The sequence below is a fragment of the Danio aesculapii genome, chromosome 17 (genome assembly GCF_903798145.1).
Source record: "Danio aesculapii chromosome 17, fDanAes4.1, whole genome shotgun sequence".
NCBI classification, from domain to species: Eukaryota; Metazoa; Chordata; class Actinopteri; order Cypriniformes; family Danionidae; genus Danio; species Danio aesculapii.
Window position 1 is genome coordinate 32,908,065 of NC_079451.1, and position 15,207 is coordinate 32,923,271.

Below are 15,207 nucleotides of genomic sequence, written 5' to 3' on the forward strand. Positions count from 1 at the left end.
GCCAAGTCATAGACTGTGCCTGTTTCTCCCTCTGTCGTGTGTTTCTTCTCCTCCTCATCTTTTCTTTTGTTCTTATTTGATATCTTTCTCCCATAACAGGAGTAATGCTTCGCTGTCTGTCTCCATTTTATATGTCAGAGCGTTGCCCAGATATGGATGTTTTTGTTATTCTTTCTTGTGTGGTTTTTGAAACGCGCCAATGATCAATTTCTCTATTCCCCAAATGACTGAACACACAAAAAAGTAAGCCCATAATAGCTCTATTTAGTGCAGAAAGAAAGTGTTCAGTCCAGCCAGCTCAATAACAGCCCTGCTAAAGATTCGACTGCTTTTATTATGTAAAAACAGCATTGGAAAGTAAATGTTTGGGGCTGGGTAAATAATGTTTTGATTGTTACATTATATAACAGATTAAGTTAAAGAGAGGATTTTGGATTTTAGCTTGTTTGCTTATATTGTACTGTGTCCATATTGTGTGTCCATATATCTATATTTCTTTCTATAAAAAAATCTTAAAGAAGCTCAAGTCTTGCATTTAAGTTATTGAAACATGTTATAACACGATGCAATGATATTACAATGTAACGTTTTCTTATTGTTCTGTTTTTAAATAAATAGATTATCTCAGCTCATCTAAAGCAGAGATGCCCAAACTAGGGCCCTCAGGCCAAAGCTGGCCCATGCAAACATTTGATTTGGCCCGCCATCCCATCTGACAAAAGAAGAAGAATGATGGGGATGGTTTCGAGATTGTCAGTTAAAATTTTAAAATAACCCTTTGTTTGTTTGTTTTATTGTTAAAAGCATTACTGAAATTAAATGATTTAATTTAATGGTGTAAAATAATCTGATTTTATTTAAATGTATAAAGTGCCACCTGACAATGCAGATAATTTGGTGAACAAATCAGGTCAAAGGCAGCTTCAGCTTAACTTGTTTTTTTTTTTTTTTTTACATTTTATGATAAACTTCTTACTATAAAAACATAAACAAACACAATAATAACACAATGGTGTTCAATACCAAATACACAAGTCAAGCTGAACCAGCCTTTGCCTTGATTTGCTCATCGATGTCTTGTGTATTGTCCTCTATCTTCGAGTGACAGTATTTATCTACATTTTTTAAAATCTGATTCATGCACAGCATTTAATTGAAACATTTATTTAAGTTGACTTTTTTTGTAGCACAACGATTAAACAAAAAACAAACAAAAGGTTATGTTAAATTAGACATGCCGATCTCTGTTGAATGGACAGCGTAGTGGCTCAGTGGTTAGCACTGTTGCTTCACAGCAAGAAGGTCGTTGTTTTGAGCCCTGGCTTGGTCAGTTAGCATTTCTGTGTGGAGTTTTCATGTTCTCCCCCTGTTGGCGTGGATTTCATCCAGGTGCTCCGGTTTCCACCACAGTCCAAACACATGTTCTGTAGGGGAATTGGTTTTGCAAAATTGTCTGTAGTGTATGAATGTGTGTGTAAATGCGAGAGTGCATGAATGATGAATGTTTGTCGGTACTGGGCTGCGGCTGGAAGGGCATCCGCTGTGAAAAACATATGCTGGAATAGTTGGCTGTGGCGACCTCATATATATATAAGGGACTAAGCTGGAGGAAAATGTATGAATGAATGAATGAATGAATAATTGAATAATTGAATAAATGAATGATCTCTGTTGAAGGCATTTCCAAATCATTGCCCAAATCAAAGGTTACTATGGGCTAACTTTGGCCCGCAGGTCCTACTTTGGGTATCTCTGATCTAAAGTTACAATGTACTTCAGAAATAATTTTTTTATGTGCTTTAATATGCTTTTTGATTTATTTTCAAATGACTAGAAATAATAAGTGAAGTTTGTATAACTATAAAATAATAAGCAAAAATAAACTGAAAGTTTCAAAGGACCACCTATAGAATATTTGAAGTCAAAATATTTAGCAATTTACAAATATTTCTTTTTTCTTTTAAGTATTTAGTTCAAGAACAATTCACTTATTTTCTTTTCAGCTTAGTCAGTGTTTCAGGGTCACCACTGTGGAATAAACCACCAACTTATCCAGTAAATGTTTTATGCACCGAATACCCTTCCAGCTGCAACCCATCACTGGGAAACACCCATACACTCTCATTCACACTCATACACTATGGGCAATTTAGCTCACCCACTCAGACATGGGGAGAACATGCAAACTCCACACAGAAATGCCAACTGACCCAGCCGAGGCTCGAACTGCCAACCTTCTTGCTGTGAGGTGATAGCGCTACCCACTGTGCTACCCACGTGCTACCCTTCAAGAATAATATTTAGATTTATATGTAGATGTAGACTAAAAACTAAATATATTAAATAATTTAAATAAACATTTAAATATTATTAAATAAATTCATATTATTTATTATATTACATGTTCAATTAATTGTTTGTTTTAAATTTGGTTTTTAGACAGTGCGATGTTTCTATGACTTCTTCATTAAGAATGAATTAATTAATATTGAGATAAAAATGTATGAAAACTGTGATATCATTAGAAAAGCAATAAATTGTCTTAGATTTTCAGTTACTTAAAGGGCACCTATGATGAAAATCATCTTTTGGAAGCTGTTTGGACAGAATTGTGTGCAGTCATATTGAGGTGATATATAAGGACAATAAGTCTCTTTTTTTTATATTTCAGACGTTAAAATAGGATTGAAATCCCTCCCATTTTGAGGTCCACCACAACGTGACGTAGGAATGCGGTTTTCCCGCCCACCGAATTGATTGACAGTTGCATATTAACATGTCTCCGACGTAAAGCATGTAATCGGATCAACAAGACAGGACGTGCGCAAAGCAACTGGGAATAAAAGATCTGTTCAGCTCGCTGTGATCATCAATCATCATCAAATGTGATCAAGAATAAGTTTAACAAGTTTAAAATGTTTTTAAAACAGTGCATGTTTGTGATGAATTACAGAGATTTTACCGTCTTATCACCACAGCCACATGTCAGTACAGTTATAAAAGAAGATGCTTCAATTCCAGTGTGTAGACTTAAATCAAGTTTATTTTGTACATTAACATAACATAAATCCATACAGCAGTGGATATTACTGTGTATTCTGTCAAATTTGCATGCAAAAATAGTGTAAAGTTAATCGCATGTGCTGTGTGTGTCCACTCTGTGTGTGTCTGTGTGCGTGAATTTTGTAGTACGTTGTGTGTGACTCATCGTTCTTATCGACTCCACAACAAATGCATCAAATAATCATTGGGAAAGTTCTTACTGTAATATTTCTCGCAAACATTATGTGAGATCTGCTTCCTTCATGTCTGTCACTGTGCTGTTTTTCTGAAACAGCCAAGGTGGAGATTGAGACACACTCTGACAGGCACTTGGGAATGGTGGGCAGGGAGAACTAGCATTAAAGGCACAGGCCACAAAAACAGCTACATATTTTTCAAATCAGAAAATTCTAATGTTCTGAAAGGTATAATAAATAGTCTGTTGGGTGTTTTGAGCTGAAACTCTACAGACACACTCTGGAAACACAAAAGACGTATCCTAAATCTTGAAAAAGGGGTAAAATAGGTGCACTTTAATGTTCCTAGTTTTCCTTAGCAGAGAAACTAAGAGCATCCAGAGGCATCAGTTAAAGAAACCTTTATCTGGGAAATCATTAGCATTAATCTAAATACTGCTCAGTCAGTGATTGATTCTCTCCTTATTTTTCTTCTTCTCTTTAGCCATCTTGAACATGGACTGCACAGTGGTGGATCTGGAGACACTCCAGGCTCTGTATGAAAACGTAAGTGCGCAACATGACAAGACGTGACAGTCCACATAAGCATCCGTGACGAATCTTGGCAAGCCTTATGAAGTATGAATTCCATAAGCGATCATTTATATCATTAAACTCTTCAAGTTCTGGACGGGATTTACCCTGGAGCTCTGCCTCCACTCCGTCCACTCCAAAAGAGAGCCTCGGAAATGTGTGTTAAATACCAAAACAAACACGCAGGCCACAAACGCCGCTGGAATGAGTCAGGTTTACCATGGAGCCAGGCTGCGTGTCACTGTCTGAGGAAAACAGACAGACGCGCAGACATGAAACTGACGACAGATGGGAAGACAAATGGAGAGGATGAGGTTTCCCTCCTCAAACTATGAGTTCAAAACCCAAGGGGAAAAAAAGAAGGATTTGTAGCTTATGCAACTTATTGGCAATTGCAGTTACGTCAGTTTGACATGGCGACATAAATCAAACCTCTTTCTTGGAAGATCCGCGAATCACGACCGATTGCTAAAATGCAGATTTTCTTCACTTCTTTAAGCGCTGATGAGTTTGCACAACATTGATGGCCGTTAGTTCTGCAGCAACAGTCATAAATCTTGCTGTCAATGCAAGAGGTCCATTTTCTGTATGTGAGCAAGTCTGCATGTTATTATGACGAGATAAAGACAGGCCGTCATGACCACAAATCACATTAACACCAGAATGCTCTCTTACACACGTCTGATTATTAATTTAACACTGATCCTGCTGTAAATGTGGCCAGTAATATTTCTCAAATTATTATTAAATTAATAGTCGTCATTTATATGTCGGAAACATTACAGATTGTTTAGGATTTAAAAAAAAAAGTTTTTATTTACTTGGTCAGAAAGTATGATGAAAATATGATCATTTACAAGTGAGTAAACCCCTTAAAATAAACAAGCTGATTTGGCATTGTAACTTGGAACTGCTGACTTACAGTAACTTCATTCATTCCTTCATTTTCTTTTTGACTTAGTCCCTTTTTTAATCTGGGGTCGCCACAGCGGAATGAACCGCCAACTTACCCAGCACATGTTTTTACACAGCGGCTGCCCTTCCAGCTGCAACCAATTTCTGGGAAACATCCATACACACTCATTCACAGTCATACACTGAGGACAATTTAGCCTACCCAATTCACCTGTACCGAAATGTCTTTGGACTGTGGGGGAAACCGGAGCACCAGGAGGAAACCCACACGAACGCAGGGAAAACATGCAAGCTCCACACAGAAATGTCAACTGACCCAGCTGAGGCTCAAACCAGCGACCTTCTTGCTGTGAGGTGACAGCACTACCTACTGCGCCATTGCGTCGCCCCTTACAGTAACTTTTATAATTGTATATTAATTATAATTGTGCACATAGTTCATTCAATTTATAAATGTAACACAATGGGTTTATTCACACAAGCAGTCAGCTAATTGCTTTTTACAACATGTTGATCAAAGAATCCTAATATATAGACTTTATCATGATTTCCAAAATATTATGTACAACAAATAATAATAATAATAATTATAATAATAATAACATTAATTATAATACTATGATAAATATTTCACTTTTAATAATTGAGCACCAATGGTAATATCACATCAGTGCAGAGTTAAAAGTAGTTTCGGATGTGTGTAATGGAGCTGAAAAACCTCTGTGAAATCAACACAAACAATTTTGTAAATGTATTTATTTGTGTATCGGCTCTAATAACATGCCCTGTATTCATGCTGTTCATCAGTGCTTTCAACCACATGCATCTGCTCAGGCACAACCACAACAATGTTCTTCCGCTAAACCATTATTCAATTTTATTTTTTACCACTAGAGGGCTGTGCGTAATGCTAATGACTTCGCGTTAACAATGTATGCGCCTGGAACTATGAGCATGTGTAGTACGTTTCTGTTGAAAACTATCTTTCCTTCCATCCCTCTGTTTTTCCTCCAACCCACCCACCCGTTCCGCTGTAGCTCGAGGCGCTGTTGTTGAGTTTAAATGTTGAGGTTGTTTCTCTTTAGTGTGCGAGACTCCACGCTGTCTCTGACTCCTTCAACCAAAACCACAGAACACCCCCTCATACACACACACATAGAGAGAGAAAGAGAGAGAGTATATCCCATCTATTTTACATGTTCTCTCTTTTCTCTTTTTTGGTGTTGTCTTACTCCATCGCAGGATCACACTTTGTTTGCTGGCTGCACACTCATTGTTATCCCTCATTAGAGTTTATATCACTGCTGGATGGTTATGAAATGTTTTATAACAAGCTTTTCAACAAGTTTTTTTGGCCAACATGAATCACACTTTCCCTTTATTCAGTGTGCTTTTCTTCTGTTCCTCTGTCAACATCACAGAGAGCTCAGAAAGAAGAGATGGACCAAATCGAGAAACATGTCAAGTCTTCAAAAGACAAAGAAAAACCAAAACCACTGGACAAGCCTGAACAGTATCTATCTATCTATCTATCTATCTATCTATCTATCTATCTATCTATCTATCTATCTATCTATCTATCTATCTATCTATCTATCTATCTATCTATCTATCTATCTATCCATCTATCCGTCTATCCGTCTGTCTGTCTGTCTGTCTGTCTGTCTGTCTGTCTGTCTATTTTTCCATCCATCCATCCATCCATCCATCCATCCATCCATCCATGTCTTTCTAGTCTATTTGTTGTCTTATTCTCTGCATTTCACTGTCTCTCTGTTTGTGTGTCTCTCTCCATCAGGTTTCTGCTGCAGTTGTCAGAGGTTCCTCAGTTCTCAGAGCGGGTTTTTTGTATTCTCTTCCAGTCCACCTTCACAGAGTGTGTTACATCAGTTCAGCGCAAGCTAGAAACACTTGGGAAAGTCTGTATGGTGAGAAGCACACCAGACAGATCGCTTTACCATTGTCATATTTCAAGTTCAAAGTTCATCTTGAAAGCAGTGTAGAAAACATATCACTCCTGAGATCTCCCTCTTCTTGTTTTACAGGCTCTACAATCAGGTCAAGCTGTCCTGCAGGTTCTAGGTTTGGTTCTAGCTTTCGGGAACATCATGAATGGAGGCAACCGGAGCAGAGGACAGGCAGACGGGTTTTCCCTTGACATCTTGCCCAAGTTAAAAGACGTCAAGAGCAGTGTAAGTAAAAACCAGGTCCCTAACATTCGTTTAAAGTTACAGTTCACCAGGGAATGAAAATTTTGTCATCACTCATCCACCCTCATGCTGTTCCCAACCTACTGTCAAACACAAAAGAATGTTTCTGTCCATGTTGTACGTGCAATGCAAGTGAGTGGAGTCTCAAACAACATCACACCTATTTTCTGTGCAACATTTATTAATCATCCTAAGTAGATAATGTCAAACAATAGAAAGCATCAGCTTTTAGAAATCTGACCAGGACCAATGCAAGGGAGCACATGACACCTACTTTGGAAAAATTGCACTTGCTTCCTGTTAGTTTTCAAATTGATTTTAGAAATTCTCATGCTAACTTATAAGGCCTTGAATGGTTTTGCACAGCAATATTTGCCTGAGCTTTTAATACCTTACATGCCTGCACGTGCTTTACACTCATCTGATGTTGGTCTTTTAAATGTTAAAGGTCCTGCGAACTGCTTTGAAATGTGCATTTTTATTTGATGTTTGACGTAATCTTCACTTAAACATGAAGAGGGATGGAGAGGCAGTAGCATTTTGCTTTATCATTACTCACAGAGAGAGTGGTTGAGGCCATCAAATATGAAGCATCTTAAAGGGGTGGGGCATGTCAGACAATAGAGAACATTTGATTGGTCAAGATTTTATGAGAAACTGAAGTATAAGGTGATTACATGTGATTACCAGCCTTACATGTTTATATAGGTTTTGTGTCTTCTAAATGTGAATTTTGCCACTGTTTTGGAGCACACTTAGCTTATAGATATCGTAAAAACTAACAATACTGATACTAACATCTAAAAAACTTTATTTTAATTTTATGGGACCTTTAAGTCAATTGCTGCATCCCAATTCGTATACTTATAATACGCCCTAAAAGTATGTTGTTTTTTTGTGAAGTTTAACACATTTAAGTGTGTAACAGAAGAGAATGCAAGCTTTGGGACATACTACTTCCTCATTAGCAGATCGTTATGTTGCTTAGTAACAAGCCCTGTTAATCATCCACACATCATCCACATTTCTTTCATACTTAATTACCTACCTTAAGCTGCGGTCACACTGGGCTTTGTGTGTGCGAAATTCTGTCGTGCAGCACTGCGAAAGGGGGCGGGATTAAACAAGATGATTAGACATTAAAAAAAGCGAGCGATTGCTCCATGTTTTAAATTTCTGTCCAGAGAGGTCCTGTTTTTCTCCTCGATTGGTCTCACGCAGTCAAGTAATGCGATTTCGCAGGTCAAAGTTCACCAAGCTTGAACTTTGCACCGTAGCGAACTGCGAAACTTAACACATGACCCTGCGTTTCCGGTCTGACACATTCGCGTGCGTATGAATGGAAGTCTATGGGAGGAAAAGTCAAGTGTGACCGCAGCTTCACTGGAGAAGCAGCAGCAGCAGGATAATCTGCTGCTAGTCTTTCATGCAGTGAAATTTCCTCAGGTCTTTGGATAATTTGCATTCAGACGTTAATGTCCAAACACATCTTTATAAAAGTTCACGTTGTTGTTGCAAGTGAAATATAACACAGAAAACGCAATTTAATTGTCATACAAACATCTTTACCGAAGTCTCTCTACTTGTTTGTAGTTTATTTACACTTTTCCCCCACGTTTGTAGTTCTAATCAAATTCACATCCAAGGCGCAATGTATTGTGGGCAATATTAGCAGTTAGAGAATGGAGGGTTCTACACTTCGAATTTTTACCAGAAATAGTAAACCATCGGGGAACCTTTAGCATAATCTTTTCAACAAACTATGATTTGGGACATACTAAATTTCAAATACTATTTTGGACAGATAGTATGCGAATTGGGATGCAGCAAATGTCTATGGGTGATTGATCTTTCTCTATATTGGCATTTTAATGTGATTTTTAAAATCATTCTGTTATCTATTATGTTGGCCTAGTTTTTTGTCTAGTCAGTTCATTCAGCTTTGACTTTATATTTAACCTCTATACTTATATGTATATAAAGGACTTTGAGATGCTACTTTTACAGGTGCTATATAAAATAAAATGCATTATTATTATTATTATTATTATTATTATTATTATTATTATTATTATTATTATTATTAGAAGAAGAAGAATAACACTTTTTTAATATGAAACCTGTTTGCAGCTCATTAGGAGATGCACTGCCCACTTGTTCCTGAAATGACACGAGAATGAGCAAACAAATGTCAGAACTTTAATTCTAGCTGAACTATCTGTTTAAATAAGTGTTTTGTTGGCTTTGCAGATTAGGATTGAGTCATTAGACAATGCCATCACTGATGGCCGATAGACATCACGATGCTGAGCCGGCCCCGCCCCTGTCAAACCCACTCGTGAAAAATACACACTTAGGCCCCATTTACACTAACATGTCTTAGCTTTAAAATGGCATTTTAGAATGAAAACGATCCACATCCACACTGGCGTTTCATCTAGCATTTCTGAACAGCCCTCCGTCCACACTATACCGCTGAAAACGCACATCACATGACCACACGCACACACAGACAAAAACATACACACTGCCATGCGCTCGTCTGAGCTCCATGCAGTCAGCGGGTGCTTTGAGCACAAAACCCCAGAGAGCAGTACACGACAGTTTATGTACTGCTGGATCGCGTCTCACTATAGTTGTTAAACATGATATTTAATTAATTTTGTCTTTATCTAATGACTCTTCTGTCTTTTGAATCTATCAGGTAACGTGTCACAGCGTCAGTACACTGCTTCAATCTTTCTCTTTCACACTTGTACTTAATAATTTTAGCGAAAACCTCAGATGCTGTTGGTTGGTTCCTGTTGGTTGTGCACCTTTATTACCAACCAAGTTTGTCCACGGCATTATAACGACACAGATTACTCTGCCTATTCATGCCAGAGTCCTGCAGAAAAAGTGATTGACATGAGGTGATTTTTCTATATTTATTTATGATTTGGTTATGGGTAAAACAAAGACCATGCAGGTCAGGTAGTTGAAACTGTAACCTACAAATTATTAATTTGTTATGAATTAATTAATTATTTATATATATATTTAATTCACCGCCACCTACGATGACGATGCCATTGTCCATCGTGATGTTTCACATTTGACATCGTACGATGCAAAATTGGTCGAAATCGCCCAACCCTATTGCAGATCAACTAGCTAAACTACTAGTGGTCTCTATTAACTAGGTCATAAATGGACCATTCTAGTATCACACTGAGCAGTCCATACAGCATTATGCCAAAGAAGTAGCCTACATTCACATCTTATGCGGTCTGTGAATGCACACATGTGAATAGGAAAAAAGCCAGTCGGTTTTTGAGCTAAATTAGTGTATACAATAGCAAAACATGAAAAATGATTATTCTCCTGTGTTTATTTCCATCTCTCATCTCCTCTTCCTTTTGCTCCATCAGGATAATTCTCAGAGCCTCCTGTCCTACATAGTTGCTTACTATCTGCGACACTTTGATGAGGTAGGTTTAGCCAACTGTTTATTTCATTGGCTCGACTAACAGACCCCCAGGTCCCTTAAATAACCCATAATGGTAGACAAAAAATGTGGCTTTGTTTTTGGTTTCATCACTTTGATTTGCCTTGCTTTCCCTTCACCATATAGACAAATGGCCGCTGTGAATGAGCAGAACCCTCTGATTGCTCGATGCCCTTTTTGGACGCAGATTAAAAGGCTGTATTATAAATACCGTCAACAGTGGGTCCAGATGTTGTGATTATGAGGCTGTGTCCAAATTGATAAAATATGATCCACAGGTTGTCGAAGTGCTTGTAGCATTGGGCAAATAATAAGGAGAGTGTGTGTGCGTGCGTGTGTGTATGCATGCGAGCGGCTCTGATCTCTGACAGACGGAACTATATTAAGATTGATTTGTTGTGTTTGATGTTTTTGATTGTTGCTGAAATTATAATAATCTTTGCACACCGATCCAATTGAACAGAATTCACATTTAAATCAAATCATCAATTGCCACAGATATGATCTCATAAACACAACATTCTTTGTTTTATTTTCTGTATGATTGCGGTTTAGACTTTCCACTGTTTGTGTGTCAGGATGCAGGTAAAGAAACGTGCATGTATCCACTTCCCGAACCTCAGGATCTATTTCAGGCATCGCAGATGAAGTTTGAAGATTTTCAACGTGACCTTCGCAAGCTACGGAAAGACCTTAATGGTAAGATGGAGGAGATTAATACTCACAAGCCTAGCATATACATGGTGTCACATGTGTGCAAACACATGTGAACGTGTAGACATATTGACAACTCATACAAGTGTGCGTATACAAAAACCCAGAGACATGTTTCGTTTGTATACACCAGCGCCAGTGACCCATGCTCTCCGTTAGAAGGCTCATTGATTTTCAAATGGCTGTTTTTATTGAGCCCCCAGCTGGCTGCCACAATGATCAATACTGCAAATGTGGTTTGTTAAAGGCCCCAGCATGTAAATAAATGAGAGAGAGGGTCATTTTCCTAGCAGGTTTACCTGTTCCTACAGGCCTAAAGCACTTAACTCTCACTTTCTGAACAGTCTCTAAATGTATACAATACTGTTACAAAAAAGTTGGTAAAACACATTTCTTTGTGTTCTCAATGTTGTCATGCGTAATATTTTGTGTAAACTTGTTTTCAGAACTCTGACGAATATAAGTTTAAAACAAATGTAAGAACAGATTGTATTTATCTGTCACTGTTTAAAGGTGCTGTATGTAAGTTTTTGACTCTTCTAAAGCAGACATTTAAAAAACATGCTCAGTGAAAATTCTTGTTTATCTGAAAAGCAATGCTGAAGTCAGATATTCTGCTTTGAAAATGTGCGTTACGTGCCAGAGCGGCTGTCTTTGTTTTGGTCCCTTTAACCCGCCCAATGCTAGTTTAATCACTTATATTTCAGCAGCCCAGGTTGCCTTGGTGGAAAACAGCATGTTTCATTCATTCAGTCAGAAATGGTCTTAAAGTATGTCTTATAGTATATCCACGGCTGAAATGTGATGTCCAGTGGACAGTAGCAGCCTCCAAAATCAAGTTTCACATGAGGTTGTTATTAAATAGCAAATAATATAAATATCACGAGCATAAATATTAGGTGAGCAGGTTACACTGTAATCCTGTGTCCTAACAACACACTACATGACTAGATTTGCAGTGATAAGCAATTTGGCTGTTTGCACCAGACAAAACATGACAGAAATTTAAATACAGCCATTCAGAAGCACAGAATATATGTGCACTTACTGCACTCCAACAAAATGGTAAGGTAAATAATTTAATTAATACATATTAAAACTGTTTAACATTATTAAAATTACATGCTGAATCACTGATATTTGTTGGCGTCCACCCAGTCACAGTTGGTAAATTGAATTTCAAACAATTTATTTTATTTTCAAGATCTGAGGTAAACTGTCTGCTGCTGCTATCAGTAGTGTGGCAATAAATGTCATGTACAATGGCGTTAAAATTAGAATGATTAGCATTTAACACTGAATAAAGCACATGAGGTGTACCTGAGGGCATCATTGTCAGTTTGTCCTGTTGTTCAGCTGCAAGAAATAGAATCTGTTTCTAAAATAACAATTTCAGGAGTTGGTTAGAACAAAAACTCCCCTTGATATGGAAAAGCTGTTGCTTTTATTTAGAACATGCCTTAAATCAGCCTTTAGGCTCGACAATCAGGCACACTACTGTTGGTGTCATCAATCTGGCAACCTGCATTTGGTTCGTCAGTGAGTTCAACCACTGGATGTCACACTTCCATACTGCACTTTTACAACTCTGTTTGATCACAGTATTTATACATCATAAACGTATAAATAAATGAATAAATAAAATGATCTTGTCTATCTACAGTATCAGAACACAAAAATATTAGACATGACAACATTTATAACACAAAAAAAGTGTTTCTTAAGAAATCAACATGGAATGATTTCAATAAATGTTATGAATAATGTAAAAAAAACTGTTATTGAAAATTGTAATAATATATTGTAATACTACATTACAATAAAAAAATCGAAACGTATATGCAAATGGTTATATACTGGCAAAATTCAAATGAATTTGATTGGTTAGAGTTTTATATAACTGTTAGAGATTCGTATTTCATTTTAAATCCTTTCATAATTTTGGTTTACGATTTTCTGAAGGTCAGCACCAGCTATTATGTAAGGTTATTTTTTTTAAATGAACAAGCAGGTACAGGGCTTAAACTGCCTCTTAAGCAGCATCTGCTTTGCTCTCTGACCAGTAAAGCAATTTATCAGGCTCTTCAGGAGGTTAGTGAGATTGGTTCGGCTTTGTGCCACAAGTCAAAGGTTGTACGACCCAGCTTAAGTGCACGACAGAGTGTGAATGAGGTGTAAGAATCCGATTACATGCTCAAAGCTGAGTTTAAATCCCTGCAAACATTTTCATTGCCAAACAAAAAACGTACGCATACACACTCGCACAGATGTGGAAATACTCACATTCCGCTGTCGGCATGTTTGGCTTGTTTAGCTCCTTGAAAAAACACTTGTGGATGTTGATGTGGTCAAATTAGAACACTGCCCTACATCAAAAACACATTTACCATCAATCATTTATCCGGAGTGAGATTGTCTACCACACCAAAATAATAACCTCCAAAGCCTTTTTAGTTGCACTCGAAGCAGTCAAACATATGAGACGGATTGGCTCATGGAAATGTCGATTGAAGGATGGTCCGTTTGATGCATTGCTATGCAGCCTATTAGCTTCTCCCATGCTGCTAGTAATATTTGTGCTTGCCTTAGCTTAAATCCCTAGTCGCCGATTTGCATTGTTAATCTTTCAAAAACTAATTAGTTGGGGCCTCTATACATGTGTTTGATAAATCGAAAATGTACTTTTCCAGAGCTTGTATGCTTAGCGAAATCGTTTTGGCATACACCTGCGGAACAGATCGAGCCTACGTTTGTTTAACGCAGGCAAATATTTCTCCTCTGGCAATGTTCGACGTTTCTCTGAATCCTCCACAGTTCATGTCCCTAAAATCTCCCCATAGCCCAATAAGCATGGCTTCTTTTTGAAGCCAGTTTCATACAATAAATGGATCATCGCTACATTAGCAGGCTAAGCTAAGCGCTGAAGCAGATGTGCGACACTGACAGCTGGAAGGGGCACAGAGTTATGCAGGTCCTCGCTTTCGCAAAGCTCTTGATCCAGCTGGCAGGCACATTAGCTTGACTGTGTTTGCATTGCGCTGATTGGCATGTGAGGCTGTGATCCATCACCAGCTGTAGTGATGGAGTGTGACACACAGGTGTAGAGTCAACAGAAGAGAATGAAAGGTTCATCAAATGGGATTCATTAGCATCTGTGCAGGTCACAGATAGCACATCTTTCTGGACACTGATATGTCTGTGAAATGCAGACGAGGAAGCTGTAACAGCACTCTTAAAAATACAGGTTCTTATTGGCATTGATAATAAACTAAACAGACTTCCATAACTTTGTTCCACAAACATTTATTTAAAATGTCATCGCTATAAGACTCTTTGAAATCTTTTTTTTTCCAAGAGTGAAGCTTCTTTTATTTACAGAAATGTCATGTGCTTCACATGTTAAAACTGCATGTGAAACACACAGAAACACGTGGAACACACACTCATATAATTTTTTTATTCACATGAATATTTTCCTCCGGGCGTTCGCTTGGGTTTGCTCCGGGTGCTCCGGTTTCCCCCACAAGTCCAAAGACATGCGGTACAGTTGAATTGGGTAAGCTAAATTGTCCGTAGTGTATGTGTGTGAATGAGTGTGTATGGATGTTTCCCAGTGATGAGTTGCAGCTGGAAGGACATCCGCTGCGTAAAACATATGCTGGATAAGTTGGCAGTTCATTCCGCTGTGACAACCCATGATTAATAAAGGGACTAAGCGGAAAATGAATGATTGAATATGTTCCAAAAACCATATATTCCATGTGTGTTTTGCATGTGATTTTAACATTCATGTTTTTTCTGGAAGAGCTGCTTATAAATGTCTATGGTGATAGTGGGAAGGCAAGAAATTGACATCATTACTTTTTCTACAAACTTACTGTAAGTGCATAATTTTACTAGGACAGTTAAAAAAAGATATCCGTTTATGGCTGAAAGAGAAACAGGGTTTTGAATATCAGGCAACGTATTCATAAACTAAAAATATGGCTTTACTTGAAAATGTGATCTGTTAAGTGTCATACAGTACATAAACAGTCTTGTCATATAGTGCTGAAAAAGAAAGTCACCA

The 15,207-nt window shown here is 37.8% G+C and overlaps 1 protein-coding gene across 2 annotated transcripts in view; it reads left to right on the forward strand.

Annotated features, from left to right (window-relative positions):
- The window catches only part of fmn2a (formin 2a), a 63,311-nt gene that overhangs the window by 35,775 nt on the left and 12,329 nt on the right, over window positions 1–15,207 (forward strand). For both annotated transcript variants that reach the window (XM_056476704.1, XM_056476705.1), the window contains exons 7-12: window positions 3,724–3,785; window positions 6,149–6,240; window positions 6,526–6,655; window positions 6,773–6,919; window positions 10,348–10,407; window positions 11,003–11,123. In XM_056476704.1, the coding sequence (XP_056332679.1) occupies window positions 3,724–3,785; window positions 6,149–6,240; window positions 6,526–6,655; window positions 6,773–6,919; window positions 10,348–10,407; window positions 11,003–11,123 (612 nt within the window). The remainder of the gene's footprint in view (window positions 1–3,723; window positions 3,786–6,148; window positions 6,241–6,525; window positions 6,656–6,772; window positions 6,920–10,347; window positions 10,408–11,002; window positions 11,124–15,207) is intronic.